General features: G+C 46.3%; 1 protein-coding gene across 9 annotated transcripts in view; it reads right to left on the bottom strand.

Annotated features, from left to right (window-relative positions):
• Positions 1–19994, bottom strand: part of MAST2 (microtubule associated serine/threonine kinase 2) — a 229155-nt gene that overhangs the window by 8874 nt on the left and 200287 nt on the right. For all 9 annotated transcript variants that reach the window (XM_030823812.1, XM_030823814.1, XM_030823815.1 and 6 more), the window contains 9 exons: positions 16885–17039; positions 14866–14941; positions 12327–12536; positions 7508–7609; positions 5138–5270; positions 4249–4310; positions 3902–3987; positions 3240–3448; positions 1400–1538 (listed from right to left, as the gene is read on the bottom strand). In XM_030823812.1, the coding sequence (XP_030679672.1) occupies positions 1400–1538; positions 3240–3448; positions 3902–3987; positions 4249–4310; positions 5138–5270; positions 7508–7609; positions 12327–12536; positions 14866–14941; positions 16885–17039 (1172 nt within the window). The remainder of the gene's footprint in view (positions 1–1399; positions 1539–3239; positions 3449–3901; positions 3988–4248; positions 4311–5137; positions 5271–7507; positions 7610–12326; positions 12537–14865; positions 14942–16884; positions 17040–19994) is intronic.

The following is a 19994-nucleotide window of genomic DNA, read 5'->3' as shown; positions in this document are numbered from 1 at the left end:
ATTTTGTGCTGAAGGCTTTACCCTGCCACCCTTTTATTCTAATGATTCCCCAAATAGTACCTCTGGCTCTGACTTCCCTTTTGATCTCCAGGCCTACCCAACTGCCCATGTGTCTTACAGGCTTCACAAACTCAACCTGTCCAAAACAAAGTCATGCCTCCCAACTGGTTCCCCTCCTCAGTGAAAAACAGTAATTTCAGTTATCTGTTGAGCTCTATGCTAAGTGCTTTAAAAATATTCTGGCCCCTGAAATGTTTTCTAGAGTAACACATCAAAGGTAGGGGTAATTATTCCCTATTTTAGAAAGGAGGAACGTGAGGGTCAGGGAAATTTTAATTAATAGACTCAAACTCAGACTTAATAAGCAGAAGAGTGGCCATTTGAATTCAGGTCTGTCTTACGTCAAAGCCACTTTCTCCCACAGAGGTTTATCACCCTGCACCAGTCCCAAGCTGGAAATCTGGAACACATCCCAGCTTCTTCTGTTCCCTCACTTCCTTTCCTACCCCCACCCCAGCCTGATCCTCTTTCCTTTCTTCTTCACCACGCTACCCCTCTTCTTTCTATTCTAACTCCCTGTTCTGCTGCAGGCATTGCTATCTTTGCCCTGGTCTCAGTATCTCTTTGGCAGTGGTCTCAGTGTCTCTTTTCATCAGCAGAGTGAGCTTTCTAAACCTAAATCATAATCTGGGCATGCCATTCTATCGTATCTTTGGTTAGCAGACCCTTCCAAGACTCTCTAGGCCCCTTTAAAGTAAAACCCAAATATAACAAAAGGGCCCTTGATGGACTAGTTCCTGCCTCTCTCTCTAGCCTTTTCTCTTACTACTCTCTCACCATCTAAGCTGTCGCCATATTGTACTATTTGTAGTTCCTGAACAAGTGCTGTTCTCTCGCACCTGTGTGCCTCTGCACATTCTGCTCTCCTGCTTTAGAAAGCAGGTCTTCCTTTTTCCACTTGACTAATACCCTCTGAGAAGAAGCCTATATACATATATTTCTGTCTCCCACTGTAGACTTAAGTTCTACATGCCAGGGACTACATTTAAAAACCCACAATATAGTGCTGGCACAGAGTAGATGTCAGTAAACGTCAGGACACTTGTTTAGCCATCTACTAGATGTGCTTATTCTTTTGTTCTTGCTTGGCTTCTTCAGTGGGGCTCCTCAGTGACTCTTTCATGTCACCGAAGCTTTATAGTGTTCCAGCCAGACCTTGAGGCAATGATCTGCATCTGGGGTGGTCGGGGGGCTAGAGAACTAGGCCCAGATGGACACACACAGGAGCATGTTTTCCCAGTAGCCATCTAGATAGATTTAGAGCTACTGTGCTTGCCAACATTTTATCTAGAGACCCAAGAGGGAGACCCTGGACAAGGGACACAGATTGTGGACATACTTGTCAGGCTTGAGGTCACGGTGCACGATGCCGTAGTTGTGTAAGTACTCCAGGGCCAGCACAGTTTCCGCAAAGTATAGACGCACCATGTCCACAGGCAGGGCCCCAATATTCTTCAGCAGAGTGGCACAGTCTCCCCCTGCAACAAGCCCAGGCTACCATGAGGAAAGGATTCAGTTCCCTGCTCTAGCTAGCCAGCTCCCATCTGGCAGTTTCTGAGGTCCCAGAGGAGACAGCTTCATGGAATATCCTGGTGCTGGAGACTCTGATTCTAGCCCCTTTGCTGCTGGCATGGGTGGGAGACAGGGTGATATGGCTTGGCTGTGTCTTCACCCATAGCTCATCTTGAATTGTAGCTCCCATAATTCCCATGTGTTGTGGGAAGGGACCTGGAGGGAGATAACTGAACCATGGGAGTGGGTCTTTCCCATGCTATTCTCGTGATAGTGAGTAAGTCTCATGAGATCTGATGGTTATTTTTATTTATTTATTTTTTTGAGGCAAAGTCTTGCTCTGTCACCCAGGCTAGAGTGCAGTGGTGTGATCTCAGCTCACCGCAACCTCTGCCTCCTAGGTTCAAGCAATTCTCCTGCCTCAGCCTCCCGAGTAGCTGGGATCACAGGCATGCACCACCACACCCAGCTAATTTTTGCATTTTTTGTAGAGATGGGGTTTTGCCATGTTGGTCAGGCTGGTCTCGAATTCCTGACCTCGGGTGATCCACCTGGATCAGCCTCCCAAAGTGCTGGGATTACAGGCATGAGCCACCACGTCCGGCCCATCTGATGGTTTTATAAAGGGGAGTTTCCCTGCACAAGCTCTCTCTCGTCTGCCGCCATGTGAGACATGCCTTTCACCTTCTGCCATGATTGTGAGGCCTCCCCAGCCACATGGAACTGTAAGTCCATTAAACCTCTTTCTTTTGTAAATTGCCCAGTCTCTGGTATGCCTTTATTAGCAGCATGAAAATACACAGGGTATGGAGGGGGGTGGAAAGTAAAGTGAATCTGCTGATAGCTGTCATGGACATTTTTCAGGCCAGAGAGGAAAGGAACCCAGGCCTTTATTAAAAGTAATGGCAAAAATGCAATTACTTTCGTACCAGCCTAGTATTTTAGGACAGGAATACTGCATATTGTAAACACATCTGGCTGAGACGTTAACATTTGTTCATGTTACTTCCTTCTTACTGGGTTTTAGTTTCTGAGTAAAGTAACACTATGAACTCCCAGCATGTACCCACTAAACACTAAAGGACAGTTTTGTTCAGCTTCAGCTTCAAGACTAGGCACGGTGTCTTTAGAGGCTGTACACACAGTGAGGTGAGAGGGAAGGCCACTGGCAAAGCTGCTGCCTCTCTCCAGAACTATGCCCCATGTTGCTCTTCTGTTCTACTCCCAGAGCATTTTACTTGGTTTTGCTTGGCCTTTGCAAGCCAGTCAGGGTAATTAATGGCTTTCCTTTCTTCTGAGGGTCCAGATGCAATCTGCCTAGCACCCAATCCTGGGCTTTTGCAGCTCTGCTGCCTCCTCTGTTGCTGTCTGATATCAGCAGTAGAGAGCGTGCAGGCTTTGGGGTGCAAGATTCCATAGCTGCTGGCCTGCTACATCCTATCCCAGCCCATGAATGCCCATGAATGCCTCTCATGGTAGAGGCAGGGAGCTTTGTGCCCACTGTGGCCAAATGGTCTCTGTGATCTTGAGGCAGAAACCAATGCCAAAGGTGGACTGGAAAGCTGGGCCCTGAAACTTCACCTCCGTACAAAGCTGCTGGTCCCTGTTTAAGGCTAAGTCTCAGATTGTGCCTTGGCCTCCATGCCAGGCCACCTTTGCCTCAGTACCTTCAACGTACTCCATCACCATGCACAGGTGGCGCTTGGTCTCAAAGGAGCAGAACATGCTGACCACAAAGGGGTTCTCAGCGAAAGTCAGTATGTCACGCTCCACGAAGGCCTGCTGGATCTGGTTCCGTAGGATCAGGTTCTGCTTGTTGATCTTCTTCATGGCAAAGCGCTGCCGGGTGGACTTGTGCCGCACCAGGAATACGGCCCTGGGAAACACAGTCCGGCCCATCCCCCATGGACCCTCAGCACCTGAGCTGTGCTCTCTGCCACCCAAACTGCCTTCTCTCACACCTTAATTAATGCAGAGAACAAGGGGGCAAGGGCATGCATATCAATGAGAAGGGTCTGGGACCCCTTGGTCCATAGAACTCTTAAATTTCTTGATAGACCATGTCCTGATGACATGGCTCAATGCTTCCCCAGAGCTCAGGGAAGGGAGGATGCGTGGTAGTAAGAGGCTTGGGAATCTTGTCTGGGAAAGGAACAATGATCGGATGTCAGAGGAATCTGAACTCCTGCCCACCCAGGAGGCTTCTGGGAGTGAGAAGGTCCACCCCGAGGCATCTGCCCAGAGGACTGGGCAGCATACACTCTCACATGGAAGAGACCAAAGGCTGACCTGGCTTCAGTCCTGGCCACACCCTGACCCCTGCCTTTACCCATAGGCGCCATTGCTGATGAGCTTAATGGTCTCGAAGTCCTCTTCAGAGGGTGTCTTTTTAGACGGCAGAGATGCCCCACGGCCCTGGAAGACAAGGGAAAAGGCAGGAGATAGGCATGCTTCTCAGAGCCCAGATCCTTGCAGAAGCTGTGGCTCTAGCATCTTCTCAGCTCTCAGCTCTAGTGCAGTCTCCTGCCCATTCTTCTGGGAGTAGAATGACTTCTCAGCGTTTGCTGTCACCAACTCCCCCATCCCTTCCTCAGATACTCTCTTAAAGAGAATTCATAGCTCTTTGCTTCACAGGGTCCAGGCTCCAGGAATGGGGTAGGAGCTGAGGGTTTTTACCTCAATAGAATCATCTGTCTCTGGAGTGTCAGGACTGTCACAGCTGCTCAACTGGGCCATTTCTGGAAACAAAGACACAAGAGAAAAGTGTGCGTGGCAATGTCAGGTATCTCAGCAGTATCCTCAGATCACACAACAGGTGCATGTAGGGTAGGCATTAATGCTTTTTGCATCAGCCTAGGATGTGAATTCAGTCCCACGGCACTATACCCAATGTAGTCCCAGCTTTTGGATCAGGAAACAAGCCAAATCCTACTGCTACTCTCATTTCCAGAAGTCCACTGCCATTCACAGGGCCTGGCAAATTCTATAAACTTGGGACATTTCCTGGAAAACAGGGCCTGAAACTGGGTTACTAGTTCCCATCCTGCTGGCCAAGACTGCTTCACTGGATGGGGCTGGGAAGCACAGAAGGCAGGAGCAGGATACCTACAGACCAGGGACTTGGAAGCCCATGGTTGCTGCAGGGGTTCAGCAGGAAGCCCAGAAGAATGGCGATATCCTCTGAAGCCCTGTGTTAGACCACCCCAAAGACACAGGAAGACCCGTAAGGTGGCCAAGAGGAGAGGCAAGTTGCAGAGGAGGTGACCATTTTTGCAAATGTGATTGTGGCCCTTTGTTGTTGACCTCTTTGGAAATGAGGTTCTAAATGCAACTCAGCCGGGCCAATGCAATCCAGGTTGGGATCTATCACACAGATGTGAACAGCAGTTCCAAAGTAAAGACGGTTTTGTCACAGAGATCACAGTGTATCTCCTAAAATCCTGAGGCCCCCGGGGCCATGTTGTGTCCATGTCCAAGCTAAGTCTCTTTTCCAAGCAGCTTCCCTGCTATTAGAGCTTGCCAGCAGCGGTGGGGCCTCTTTGCAGCCACTAGGCAGCATGCTCACCCTCTAGGGGATCCCGTGTGAGGCCCAGCTGGCTAACGATGTAGCGGGGAATGTCACATTTAATTCCTTGTCCCTCTTTGGCGTGGCCCTCAGCTGCTTCTAAAAGGTGGTAGAACTCTTCAGGGTCAAACTCCTGTACCAAGGGAGAGAGGTAGTCAGTGGTGACAGATATAAGCGAAAGCTGCTGGCCTCTTTGGTTTTAGAGCATATAGTAGACTGAGATGAACAAGACTTTCTCTGTGATAGGACACTCCCACCCCTGAATATTCAGAAACAACATGATTCAGGGATCACAGGAATGGGGACAAAGATGTCTTACAGGTCACCTCCAGATTGGACATACTAAGCATATGCTGTCTTCCTGGCAATAAGAACTAGAGGTTTTACTCTAAAGAGAGCTCAGCCTATTGTTCTGGTCCCATGCTTTCCATCAGCCAGGTGGCACTGTCTGGTGTATTCAGATGCCCAGTCCACAGCAGTCCTGGCACACACTCAATTATGGCTCACAAGAGCTTTGGCACAGCCCTACTGGTGCATGTATACCTTTAAATATTTACTGGGCACCTCCTATGTGCTAGAGGCTGGAGATCCATTGAAAAGCACAATCCTTGTCTGCACATAATAACTGAGTGCCTACTAAGTGCCACACACTGGGTTAAACCCTCTAGCAAGTCTTTGACCTCACTGAGGAAATCAAGGCTCGCAGGGATGCACTGATTTGTCCATAATCACGGAAGTAGGAAGGAACAGAAAACCAGCATTCAGCCCAGGTCTGACTCCAAGCCCCTGCTTAGCCAAGGACTTCATGTTCCTGAGGGAGAGGCTCTAAGCTCTATCACAGCACTAGCCTCTGCTCTGAACTCTGTTCTCATTCCCTGTGGCCTCACTGTTTCAGAGAACTGTACCTATCTGGATATAACCTACGCCAGACCTGGAAGTCCTTTTAACTTCTTATCCTTCCTTAGCTCCTATTTGGTCAGAATGTCTCTCTCATAAATACCCCTCTAATCCACCTCTTTCTCTCTGTTATCCTACCATTCATTGTCTGAGTTCTGGCACCCCATCTCACATGCATTGCTTTGAGTACCTCTGCCCTGATGTCCCTGGCTCATCCTGCCCTCTCTTCCAATTCACTATCCATGTTGCAGCCAAAGTAATCTTTCTCAGGATGTAATATTTACACAGAAATAAATAGGAACCAATTACTGATACATGCAACAACATGTATGAATTTCTACAAACATGCTGAGTGAAGGAATTCAGAACATACTACAGAAACCACACAGAAACATGGTTTCATTTCTAGGAAACTGTACACAAGGCAAACCCATCCCTAGTGAAACAAAGCAGGTAAGTTATTGTCTGGGAGCAGGAGGAAGACAGGACTGACTTCAAAGGGGCACAAGGGAACTTATATGATAGAAATATTCTCTATGTCAGCTGTGGCTATGATTCTACAAGTGTGTATTTGTTAAATCTCAATGAACTGTACCATCAAAGGGATATATTTTATTGTATGAAAATTATACCTTAATAATATTAAGAAAAAAGTAAATGTGGCCATGTCACATTCTTACCTAAACTTTCTGGTGCCTCCAAGTGGTCATAAGGGTAATGAAAAACTCCAGAGCCGAGAACCCGACACCCTCCGTGACCCTGTCACAGCCTACCTTCCAGGCTTATCCCTCAGCACTTCTTCAAATCCACCCTGTGCCCCACTGAATGCTCCTTCCCATGCTCCCGATCTGGGAAACTTAGACTCATCCTTCAGTTTGCTGAATAAGCCTCAGGTCCCCCAGGGAGCATTCACTGAATGTTCCTTCCAGGGAAGACTAAAGCACTTCCTTTTCCAGGTTCCCGTTACGCTGTGTACTGACCTCAACTGCAACACTTCTTGCAGTATTGTAATTACTATTTACATGTCCTCATGCCTTATGCTTCCCAACTGCACTGTAGAGGAAACATCCCAAGATCAGAAACTGTGCTTTATTCATATCTGTATCTCCAGTGTCTAGCATGAAGTAGGTACTCAGTCAAGTATTGCTGAAGATAAAATGAAGGACTCAACTTGTGCACACTAAACTGGGCTATGCTCCTGATGCTTCTCATCCCCAAGACCCCCACTGATGTGAGCCCTGCTCATGTGGGGGTGGGCTAGACTAATAATTCTCCCTGCCACGTCCCCTTAGGACCATACATTTGTCCTCAAAAAAACCTGTTTAGTCCCCCAATGGTGGCAAATCATACTTAAATAAGGACCTAAGCAACAGAAATGGCAGTGGTTACCACCACAGTTTTGCTGTCATCAGGATACTTCCTCTATAGCCCTCCTCTAAATCTGCCCACCCGACTTTCCTAGAGTCCACTCACCAGGCATTCCAGGAGACGTGCTGGGCGGGCAATGACAATCATCAGCTTTTTCACCAGCTGCATCACAAAAGCCACTTCTGAGCTCTCTGAGCGCTCATGAGCCTATAGAGAAAAGAAGCGTTGCTTAATCTATTGGCCCAATGTGGCTGGGCTAAGCAGGACCAGACAAGGCAGAGCTGACTCCAGGGAGAAACAGTTCGGTAGCATAGAGAGCTCCGCAAAGCAAGGAACTCAGAGAAGGCTGGCTGGCTGTGAGAGGGAGCGGGTTGCTCATAGGGAACCATTTGAGCTTTAGAACACTACATGACACCAAGAAATGCCCCTGTACCTGCTCCTCCATCCAACAAGCCTCACTTACCCTCCAGACCCCAGCTCAAGGGGCAGCTCTCAAGGGCGCCTTCACTGACGTTCACTTTCCACCCTAGACTGTAAGGAGTAGAAAGACTTCAAAGCCGAGGAGTGATATGACCAGAAAGGTACTTCAGAAGGATCACTCTGGCTGCAGTGTAGAGAGTACGCTAAAGACGGCAAGGCTAAATGCAGGAAAACCCATTAGCAGGCAATTCTAATAATTCAGATGAAAAAGGCATAGGTCAAGGCAGAAAATGCAAACAAGGGGACAGACGTGGGCTACTGCAGAAGCAGATAAGCGGTGAAAGAAGCACGAACAGAAGGCAACTACAACTTCAATTTTAGGAAAATTTCAATGAATAAGTGAAATAGTAACTGTAAGAAGCCATTTAGGTGATAGGTAAAGAATGTACTGCATTTGGTTTTAGAGAAAGAACAGCTAGGCAGAAAAGATAAGCTCAGTTCTGGGCGTGTAGAGTTTCAGGCACCTATATGAGAGTCTCTTGGGTATCTGCTTGGCCCATGGGCCTTTCTCTTTTTTCCTGAGAACTGCTCTGGTTTCTAGGAGCCACATTTGTACTGTGTGTCTGCACCTTCCCTCCCACCTCTAATAGCTGACCAGACAGGATCACTTTCCTAGGAATTTAAAAAAGGATAGAAAGACAATTGTTAACGTCAGTGTGGCAGAACTGTTTAAGAACTGTGAAAAGGGATGGCCATACCTACCATGGAAATAGAGGAAAAGATGCATACAGAAAAAGGAAGAATGAAGACTTCCTGAGCTTCCCGGAGCTTCTGGTTTCTAGTTCTGGTTCCTTCTTAAGGCCTGGTTATATCCCTCACTTCAATTCTCTAAGACCTACCCCCTTTATTCTTATAATGCTTCCCTTTACTGTTTAAACTATTCTGAGTCAGTTTCTATTAAGTGCAACCAAAGAATAAGAACCAATATGGGGAAGTCAAAGTGGAGGAGTCCAGCAGGCAGCTGGGTGCACTGATCTGAAGCTCAGGAGAACAGTAAGAGTGGCAGCCACATGTGGGAGTCCTCAGCGTAGAGATGACAACTGAAGACATGGGAGCAGGTGGCAAGACATCAGAGAGAGAGTGGAGGAAGGAGAAAGGGGAGACCAGGCATGCAGGATGGTGCCCTGTGACACACCAGTAGGAAGAGGTGGGCAGCAAAGGAACTTGTGAAGAGGCAGCAAGACTGGTGAGAACGGTGAATTGACAACTGGGGAAGGAAGTTTAGGAAGTATTCACTGTGCTCCATGGAGAGGTGGCAGAAGATGGGAACTGAAAGTGGCCATAGGATTTGGCAATTGGCCAATGAGTTCCTTGGTGAATTTTGCCTGAACAGTTTTGATAGACTGGTGGGAAGGGAAACTGGAAGGCAGAAGATTGAGTAGTAAATAGGATACAAGGAAAGAAAAACAGTAAATGAGGACTTTTCTTCTTTTAAAGTATTGGTTATGAAATGAAGAGAAAGGTTGAGCAGTTGGTGAAATCTCATTTATTCATTTAAAACCTGTCTCCTGTTCCCAACACACATATACACACACACGAGAAGAAAAAGAATTGCTGTCTTTAACATGTTCTCTTGGCTGTTCATGCATACCACATGGTACTGTCATGCTGTTTCATAAAGAGCTGTCTGTCTCTACAGCTACACTGCTGGGTCTAGTGAGTAAAGAGGCTCTGTGTCTTTTTATTTTATTTTATTTTTTTTTGAGACAGAGTTTCACTTTTATTGCCCAGGCTGGAGTGCAATGGCATGATCTTGGCTCACCGCAACCTCCGCCTCCTGAGTTCAAGCGATTCTCCTGCCTCAGCCTCCTGAGCAGCTGGGATTACAGGCATGCATCACCATGCTCAGCTAATTTTGTATTTTTAGTAGAGATGGGTTTTCTCCATGTTGATCAGGCTGGTCTGGAACTCCCGACCTCAGGTGATCTGCCTGCCTCAGCCTCCCAAAGTGCTGGCATTACAGGAGTGAGCCACCGCACCTGGCCCTTTTTCTTTCCTCAAATGCTAAGCCTAGCAGAGTGCCTCCTATACAGCAGATGTCAGTCAATGTTTGTTGACTGTTTGAAAATGTATGATCTTAGGCTCTGGAATAAGCCAAACCTGGGATTGGGTCCTGGTTTTGCTACTTAAAAAAATCAGTTATCTTGAGCTAACTTAGTTTCCTTATCTGTAAATTTAGGAAATAATATTAAGTACCTTCCTTACAGAGTTGTGAAGATTTAATCAGATAAATTAAATGAGGTAATATAGTGTCTAGCATGTATTAAATGCTCCATAAATGTTACTTTGATTATTCTAAAATCTGATCAGGTCATTTTTCAATTTGTCACATTGGATGATACCCACTGCCTTCATGATACAATCTAAGCTCTTCACAAGGCCGTTCAGCATCTGGCCCCCAGTCCAATTCTTCCAATTCATCTGCCAGCTGGTCGGGTGTAGTGGCTCACACCTGTAATCTCAGCACTTTGAGAGGCCGAGGCAGGGCGATCACTTGAGGTCAGGAGTTTGAGACCAGCCTGGCCAACATGGTGAAACGCCAGGCTAATGTAGAGAGGGGGTCTCACTTTGTTGCTCAGGCTGGTCTCAAGCTCCTGGGCTCAAGTGATCCTCCCATCCTGGCCTCCCAAAGTGCTGGGATTACAGGCATGAGCCACTGTGCCCAAGCAAGAGGTTGTTTATGCTGTCTCCTAGCTTCAGTGAACTCCTACCTGTTTGTTAAGATCTAGCCTTCCCTGAACTTTCCACAAAGAGTCAGCATATCCTCCTCTGTGCTCAGAACCTGCTTATCTCTAGTGCTCATCAATCACATTGTATTGTAGTCAGTGGAAGTGAGAGAATTCATATAAAGCATTCAGTGTAGTAATAGCTGTTATTTTTATTAAGTACATGTTGATGGGTCTGTAACCCCATCGATGGCAAATTCCCTAAGATAGAGCCTGCACTGAATTCTTTTCTGCATTCCAAGGGCTTCACAAATTAGGGAACAGATCAACAAACTGGCTGCAAATTCAGTGCTCTTCCTATTGTATCAAACAACCTAACCGCACAAGCAGTCAGTCTGGGAAAATGCCTAAAGGTTTTGGGCAAGGCTCTGACTTTAGCATTTTAGAAGATAAATCTTAAACATACCAGGAAACTTGGAAGTTACTCTCCATTAATCCTTTATCTGATGCAGTAATCCTGATTCCTATATGTCTCTCGGGTACCCCTTTCCGTTGCTGGAAAACTGTCAGAAAGCTTTTGTTGAACAGAAACAAACAGCTACCAGTGATTTTCATGGGACTCTGGCTTTCTAAAGTTATACTTCTACAGTGTTTCATTTTAAGTATTTCTTCTGAAATCACAAAAAGATATTTTTGTAGAAGGAACTACTTTTTCACCTATTAAATCAAAACCTTTCTCGCTGTAACTTCTGCCCACTGGACTAATTATGTCTTTCAGGGGTACTAAGAACAATCTGCTCTCTTTTATATATGCGAAACTTTCCACTACTTGACAACAATAATCATGATCATCTTTAGTCACCCTTTCTCTAGATTCAACTGTTCTCTGAAAATTTGTTTAAACTCCCTGCTCCTTCTTATTTCTAGATGAGCACACTGATGTCCTTTTGATCACTAGCCCTGGGCCCTCAGCTCAGTTGGTACTACTCCAGAGAGAGAGGTCTTGGTCTGGAGGTAATAAGGGGTTCTGGACTGGGAAATTCTCTAGTGACGTGATGAGCTCTGGGGGGACAGGCACATCCTCTCTCTCCCAAACTGTATTAATGGATAACATGGAGCCACTGTGGTCTGAGTGAGATGGCATCTGGCCACCTTAATCAAGAGGCTGATAGCAAAGGAAGCGCTCGTGCAGGAAGCAGTGCTTAAGAACTCTCACGTGCTTTGGTCTTGGCCATCTCTGGATTACTTTACCTTTAGCCTCCCAGAGATTTTTTCACACCAGGGAGGATCAGGTCTCAAAACATGTAAGTCCCAACTGAGAACTTCTCACCATGAAAATGGCTAAACCCATCGTGCAAGCTTCATACCTGTTTTCCCTTGGCTGAGGATAAACAGTCTGAAGCCTCGCTTAAACCAGTATTTCCAGTAGAAGAAAGCCCGTCACAGCCACTGGAGCCACTTTTTGGCTTTGGGTAGCAAACCTCCTAGTCAAATACTTATGACTACTACCCATGGTGGAGCTTCGCGTAATACAACAAAGTAATACAATTTTGGATTTAGAAAAGGAACAGAAGTGACTTCCTTTGATACCAAGCAGGCTTCTCTCAGTATTGCAGGGGACTGAGGAGGAATCTAAGTCCCTCAGCTCTACCTTTGAGGGTGGGTAACAAGCAGTCTGTGAAGACTGAGAATACCACTAATGCCCTGATCTTAGCTTGGGATTATGAATCCAATACCAGGTGGAGGTTTTTTCAGAACCCCAGCACAAGGACACTCACATCTTGTAAAAGTTTCTCCAAATTCTCTTGAAGTTCGTAGAAGTATTGTGATGTAATGAGGCCACTCTGAGATTTATCCAGGCAGTCTCGGGCCATCTCAATCACCTGATGATGAATAAAGCTCAGGGCTCCATCTGCCAAGGGCAGCACGCTGTCTGGAGTGTTGGAGGAAATAAATTCTGCTAGTCGCTCTTCCATTTGTGCAGTGGCCTGGGAAGAAAAGCAAGAAAGAAACACTTCCCTTCTAGTTCCAGCTCAGTTGGAGCTAAGCCTGAAGGACCTGGAAATAGCAAAATAATGGGCTCCCTGTGATCCTGGTTTCCTTACACTGCATTTGGGAAACCTGATAACTGAAGACGTTAATAGATCACCTTCAAGTAAAGTCAACTCAAGATGCCTTAGCTTTATATTCAAGGCCCTCTTTCACCTGGTCTTGCCCATCTCCCCCAACTCCCTCCAGGGCAAGCTCTTTTGCTGTAAGGACACACAAGTGTTTGCTATCTTCCTCTTTTACTATGCTGTTTCATGCCTGTTTATGCTGTTCCCTGTGTGTGGCTTTTTCACTCTGCCAAGCCTGCCTGGCAAACTCCTAATTCTCCTTCTAATCTCAATTCAAATATTGTGTCTCCTCTGGGAAGTCTTTCATTTCCCCAGGCAAATGGGTTTCCATTCCTCTGTTCTTCCACTGGACCTCCCAACTGTGTAAACTTAGTGCATGGGCACTGCTGGTTTCTAAACTGGGAAGTTCTTTAAGTGAGAGTTTCATTTATCTCAGGATCCTCTTACTTAACACCTTAGGACCCCAAGGGAGCTAGGCAGGTGCTTGGAGAGCTGCTTAGTGAACCTGTCTGGTCACAGATGGTGAGTTGGAATGGGGGGACTGTGGATAGGAACATGACCCTGGCCTGGATCCCCAGCAGAGGAGAATGGAGGTCTGGCTCCAAACCTCTTAGGGACCTAACTACACAGTCATGTCAAAATGACAGATACACATCTGTGAACGATTTCTTAGCTGCCTATCTAAGACTCTGCCTTATTTCTTTTGCTACCAGGTGGTGATTTCTGATTTCCAGTGTGTGTTTAGGCAAATGTATACCTACATACCTATATATGTGGTGTGTCTACGTGGAGAATGAAAGAGGAAGAAGGTGAAAAAGTGGGAGTAGAGGAGAAAGAAGGAAGTGAAGGAATCTTAACACATTTTCTCCAACAATAGTTCATCCTATAGGAAGGAACTGGAAACATGCCTATAAACACAAACATCCAATGCTACAAAAACACCTAATATACAAGGAGGAGGAGGAGAAGCATGAGATACATTTCTCAACATTATATACTCCCAAACTTCATAAACACCATATACATCAAAATGAATTCCTAGGTGTTTGTTCTGCCTCCTTCTTCACGCTTATTTTCTAGTGCCCACTCCAAAGCTGGAAGGCACAGACCACAGGGCATGGGTTCTGCAGTCCAGTATCCCCTCTCAGTCAGGAACAGGGCCTATCTTCAGGAGGCCAGGTCACAGCGTACAGGCATGTGGTGTTGAAAAAGACATGCAAATGGGGCCAGGTACAGTGGCTCATGCCTGTAATCCCAGCACTTTGGGAGGCTGAGGCAGGTGGATCACCTGAGGTCAGGAGTTCGAGACCAGCCTGGCTAACATGGCAAAACCTGTCTCTACTAAAAATACAAAAATTAGCCGGGCTGGTGGCGCATGCCTGTAGTCCCAGCATCTCAGGAGGCTGAGGCAGGAGAACTGTTTGAACCCCGGAGGCAGAGGCTGCAGTGAGCCGAGATGGCGACATTGCACTCCAGCCTGGGTGACAGAGCAAGACTCCATCTCTTAACAAAAAAAGAGACATGCAAATGGGAAACAAGATCCTAGTTCCATATACAAGGAGGTTCACAGCCAAGCAGCAGAGTTATGAATGCTACTTCTCAGCTATCTCAGGATAACAACCTACTTTCCTCCCTCAGCATTTTCCTGCTTGAAAATGAAAATTCAAATGTTAGCAAGCAACTCTGAGATCTGTCTCCCACTCCTACTGCTCTCTCTGGCCTTCTTGCCAGTGCAGCCTACTTCTGTCTGTGTACTCTGACACCTGGTAATGAGGTGCTGCTTAAGAAATCTCTATCAAATGAAGATGCCACCAGAGGGCAAATCCTGCAATGAGTGAACCCTGACTCACGGATCCTCATATGCACAGTGAGAAGTAAAGCCTCCAGTTCTTTCTTTCCTCTTTAATACATGGTGGGATCCCTTTCTGACATTCCCTCTGGATAACTCTACTTCTGGGTAGTGAAGAAACAAAGGCTCTGCAAATACAGTTCCCAAACTCATATCCTGCTGTCTCCTTCTCCAGCAGTCTGGAAGCCCTTGTTGCTGTGTCCACAGCCTCCTGGCTGACTTTCTGTTCTTCTTCTTGGTTACCTCTGGAGGCATTACTTCATTCCTTCACTCCAGAGTCTTCCCATTGGGGCTGGCTGTAGGCAGCCACCCTGAGGGGTATTGCCACTCTCCTTTTAAATGGATCCTTACCTTTGGGAATCTTTCTTTGTACACATGATTCATCATTATGATTTCACTGTCAAAGGAAACTGGGGATCGTCCAGGACTAAAAAAGAAAGAAATGATTGTGTTACTTTAGTGCTATGGAACTATCAAGAAGAAAGATGGTCATCCCCAGAGACCCTGCCCCTCCCACCATCTTCAGCAGCTACATATCCCACTTTAATGGGTACTGAGGAGCCTTTCTTATTCCTGGAGTTTCCAGTGTACCTTGTTCAGTTCAAAATGGTACTATATGGAGCTAGGCTTGGTTTTCACAAAGACCTCTTCCAGGCTAGAAAGACCTAGAAAGGCACCTACTCCTAAGCTCACTGGTGGCTTTCCCAGGATAACCTCCCCCGGAGTAGGATTCTCTGTGTCCTCTTAGTTTTGGTCAATAGGGTTGGGTGTGCCCCAGCATATTCTTGGGAACAAAACAAATAAGAAAACTACCAAAGCAACCAAAGGAAGACGGTGCACACGTACATTTTTTTCCAAACTAGCTGCAGCCATGGACCTAACTTGGGGATGAATGAGGCCAGTCCAGACTGTTGTGAGTTATACGTCTGGGTCATTTACTGAAGGCAGCTGATATGTTTTCTGCCTTAATTTATTATCTTCCCTGATAACTTAAATCTTCCCGTCTGGCTCATGTGTTGTTATATCTCCTTAAAAAATTTCCAAGTTGGAGCCACACAGTTGAGTGGATATGTGGGTCTTGCCCAGTTTACTGCCTGTGACACATGATCCAAGATGTGCTAGGTTCACAACTGTCCCACTCTTTCTTCCCTGGAATGTGCCATGTTTTGCCTGCTGTACTGCTGCACATTACCAAGGATTTAAGAGTAATATAGCAGGGATTTCTCTGAGCATCACCGTGGGCCTCTCAATCTCAACTGGCCTAAAAGGTACCCTTCTCTGTCTATGGGTTGTTGAGAACACCAAGACTCAGGTGTTCCTCTGTGACACAGAGAAAGGCACTGGAGATTCACACCTGCTCGTTTGTATGCTTGATCCTTTGCACTGAAGCCTCAGATACCATCTTCATCAATCTCTGAACCTGAACCAATCATTGTGGTCTGGCCCAGCTTACTCCCTGTCACTCCTGGTGCAGTGCCAGCATTACCTGAGGGGATTCTTTCTAGGAGGAACTGCTGCTCCTCTGGGATCCTACCCTGCACATCTTAGCCAATTAATTACTTCTTAGGGACCCTGCAAAACTGAGCTCGGTCATTAAAGTCATGTTCATTTTAATCTCCATCACCTTCCTTAACCTAAAATTCTGGCACTGATTTACCAGCTAACGCCGAAGAGAAGCGAAAATTAATCAGCAGCTGTTAAGGTTAGTCTGGTTTGATGAAGATGTGCCCAGGTGATTCACAGAATAAAGACATATTCAAATGGACATTTAATTCTGCTTTTGAAATGGGCTTCTTCTCCGTGCCAGCAACCTGTCTTCAGCAGCAACTTTTTTAGCTGGCCTAGATCATACACCCAGGGCCAATGGGTTCTGGAGCCTGATAACGATCAGAATTGATGATACCATTGTTCTCCTTTTACTGGATGTAATCTAAAGTATATTTCTGCTGCTAACTACCTTTAAACAGAAAAAGAGAGGGACCACTTGACAGTATTGTTAAATACCTCCTGGGGTGATGGATTGAGCTGTACCTGAAGCCAAAAATAGCTTGGGCTTTGTTGAACTCGACTCACTCAAGCTGGCCAATGTATTATGCCAGGGGTTAGCAAACTACAGCCTGCAGACTAACTATGGCCTGCTACTTTTTTTTTTTTTTTTTTTTTTTTTTGGTAAATAAAGTTTATATATTATTTGTGGATACTTTCATACTACAACAGCAGAATTGAGGAATGTGACAGAGATATATGGCCTATAAAGCCTAAAAATATTTACTGTCTTGGCCCTTTATAGCATAAGTGTGCCCACCTCTGTCCTATGCAAACAAGCTGAAATCCACATGCACTGGGACAGTGGGCAGACAGCACCCTCACCTGAGGCTCCGGGAGCGAGGCCGCATGGCTGGGGACTGCCGTCCTTCCTCATCTGGTACGCTCTCTGTGCTGAAATGCTTCGTCAAAAAGTGCAGCTCATCAGCTGTAGGCTGGAAAGGCAACTGATGCAGCTTTTCCTGTGAGGAGCATGATGACTAGAAGGGAAAACATTAAGAAGTGGCATTAAAGACATGTCCCAGAGCAGTCCAAGAATGGGGAAGGACTGAAAATGGTCAGGGAACTTCCCAGTCACTATAAACCCAAAGCAGGTCTTCTTTCCCCTACTCCCTTAGCCTTGCCTGTGCTTGATCCTGTTTTTCTCCAGCCCTTCAGAGCCCTCAGCCCTGAGGAATTCAATATACTGGAGTCCTTCAAGGGTTGTGCAGGGAGTTGGGCCCAGACTTTCATGGAATTTTAGAACTGCAAAAGTAGTTAATAAATCATGCTTCCTCACTTGGGACATGTTTTAGGTGTACCCAGCTGCAAATAACATCCCCTTAAGTTCTCCCTTCCACAATCTTGAGAGAGCCCACCCTGGGGGCAGCTCAGCGATGTTTCCTTTTGGCCGTTGTCTGGAGGAGAAGTGCCTTTGCTGCGGCTGTGAAGGCTGCGCCCAGACTCACTCAAGCTGGCCAATGTATTATGCCAGGGTTTAGCAAACTATAGCCTGCAGACCAACTATGGCCTCGTGTCCAGCAGGCAAGAAAATCCAGCAGGGAAGAAAATTACTTTTACATCTGGACCTGAAGATTAGGCTTGACCTGAAAACACTCATGAATTCTAAACATGGCTCAGTGACTGAGGAATCCTCACAACAGCACTGCCAATCTCAACAGGCCGTCTGAGGGAGGGTGCTCGGCTATCACAGGACTTCTACAGGCATAGCTAATGCTGAAGCACCCATTCAGCCCCAGGATCAGGGAACTCCCCCCCATTACCTGACAAGACTGACAAAGAGGACAGGCAAGTCGAACACTGTCAGCCCAAGTTCTATTTACCAAACTGATCAATGATCTGGGTTTTTTTTGTTTGTTTTTTTTTTGAGACAGAGTTTCGCTCTTGTTGCCCAGGCTGGAGTGCAATGGCACGATCTTGGCTCACTACAACCTCCACCTCCCGGGTTCAAGTGACTCTCCTGCCTCAGCCTCCTGAGTAGTTGAGATTACAGGCATGTGCCACCATGCCCGGGTAATTTTGTATTTTTAATAAAGATGGGGTTTCTCCACGTTGGTCAGGCTGGTCTGGAACTCCCGACCTCAGGTGATCCGCCCGTCTTGGCCTCCCAAAGTGCTGGGATTACAGGCGTGAGCCACTGCGCCCAGCCTGTTTGTTTTTTCAGAGACAGGATTCTGTTCTGTTGTCCTGGATGGAGTGCAGTGGCATTATCATAGCTCACTGCTGCCTCAAACTTCTGGGCTCAAGTGATCCTCATGCCTCAGCCTCCCAAGCAGCTGAAACTGCAGGTGCATGCCACCATGTCCAGCTATTTTTTTTTTAAGTGACAGGGTCTTGCTGTGTTGTTCAGGCTGGTCTTTTGGAACTCCTGCTTTGACCTCTCAAAGTGCTGAGATTATAGGCCTGAGCTACCGCTTCCAGAGCCAAGGTTTAAATATCTAAATCCACTTAAGAATCAAAGCTAAAGCACCACACTGAGATAACTCTGTTGTCACAGGTTCAATAAACAAGTGAGAAATCAGCATTTCTTTTTGGCTAACAGTGCACATTTTCTCGCATAGAATGCTGTAATACATGAAGTTATAAACAGCTAGTGAGATGTCTCCACAGGGTTATTTCTTGGCCACATTTTAATAAATGATTTGGATCAAAGTTGCAAAAAGTATTCTTACCAGTTATAGCTAACATGAAACTAGTGAGGCAATGTAAACTACAGTGGGCAAAACTGGTGTTTTAAAGAATCCTAATAAGCTGGAGCAATGAGTTAAGTCTATTAAAATTTGCAGAAAAGGGATATTTACACATAGATGAGACTTACCTTGGTTCTAAAAAAATCACTTGCTTGAGTAAAGAGTTACGGGAAAGGGGATTTTTTTTTTTTTTTTGAGAGAGAGTCTTGCTCTGTCACGCAGGCTGGAGTGCAGTGGCGTGATCTCGGCTCACTGCAATTTCCACCTCCTGGGTTCAAGCGATTCTCCTGCCTCAGCCTCCTGAGACGCTGGGACTACAGGCGCGTGCCACCACGCCCAGATAATTTTTTGTATTTTTAGTAGAGATGGGGTTTCACCATGTTAGCCACGATGGTCTCGATCTCCTGACCTTGTGATCAGCCTGCCTCAGCCTCCCAAAGTGCTGGGATTACAGGTGTGAGCCACCGCGCCTGGCCCGGGAAAGGGGATGTTTAATAGAGAGAGATCTTAAACTTAACAGTTGCCAAAGACCAGTGACATCTTTGGATTAATGTGATAGTAATATCTAGGTTGGGAGAGGAAATGTACTCCTTTTCCCTGCTCGAGATTCAGGAATAAAGGCACACTGAGCAAGGAAGACCTGAAGAATGCTGCAAATAATGGGGATGGGGTCAGCAGGTCTACGGCCTGCTTCTATATGGCCTTCAAAGACTAAAACATTTACTCCACATTGGGGTCTTTACAGAAAAAGTTGGCCAACCTTGTCACTGTGGTTTTAATAAAAAGTTGCTCAGCTGGGTGTGGTAGTTCACGCCTGTAATCCTAGCACTTTGGGAAGCCAAGGCAGATGGATCGCTTGAGCCTAGAAATTTGGGACCAGCCTGGGAAACGTGATGAAACCCCCTCTCTACAAAAAATTAGCCTGCTACAGGGTGGTGGCATGCCCCTGCAGTCCCAGTCTACTTAGGAGGCTGAGGTGGGAGGATCATCTGAGCCTGGGGAGGTCGAAGCTGCAGTGAGCCGTGACTGCGCCACTGCACTCCAGCCTGGGTGACAGTGACACTCTTTCAAAAAAAAAAAAACAAGGTTGCTCAGTGAGGGCTTACTTAAGGGTCAATTGTGCATAGCAGCAATTAGTATAGCTCTTGTGTTTTAGGCTAAAACATTCTCCAAAAGAAATAAACACTTTAGAGACAGGTCCAGCTTTTTGTTTCATATGCATCAAACTTGGATATCAAATAACAA

Source organism: Nomascus leucogenys, chromosome 12 (assembly GCF_006542625.1).
Source record: "Nomascus leucogenys isolate Asia chromosome 12, Asia_NLE_v1, whole genome shotgun sequence".
Lineage (NCBI taxonomy): Eukaryota > Metazoa > Chordata > Mammalia > Primates > Hylobatidae > Nomascus > Nomascus leucogenys.
Note: the sequence above shows the minus strand (reverse complement) of the source record. Positions and strands in the feature narration are given on the sequence as shown.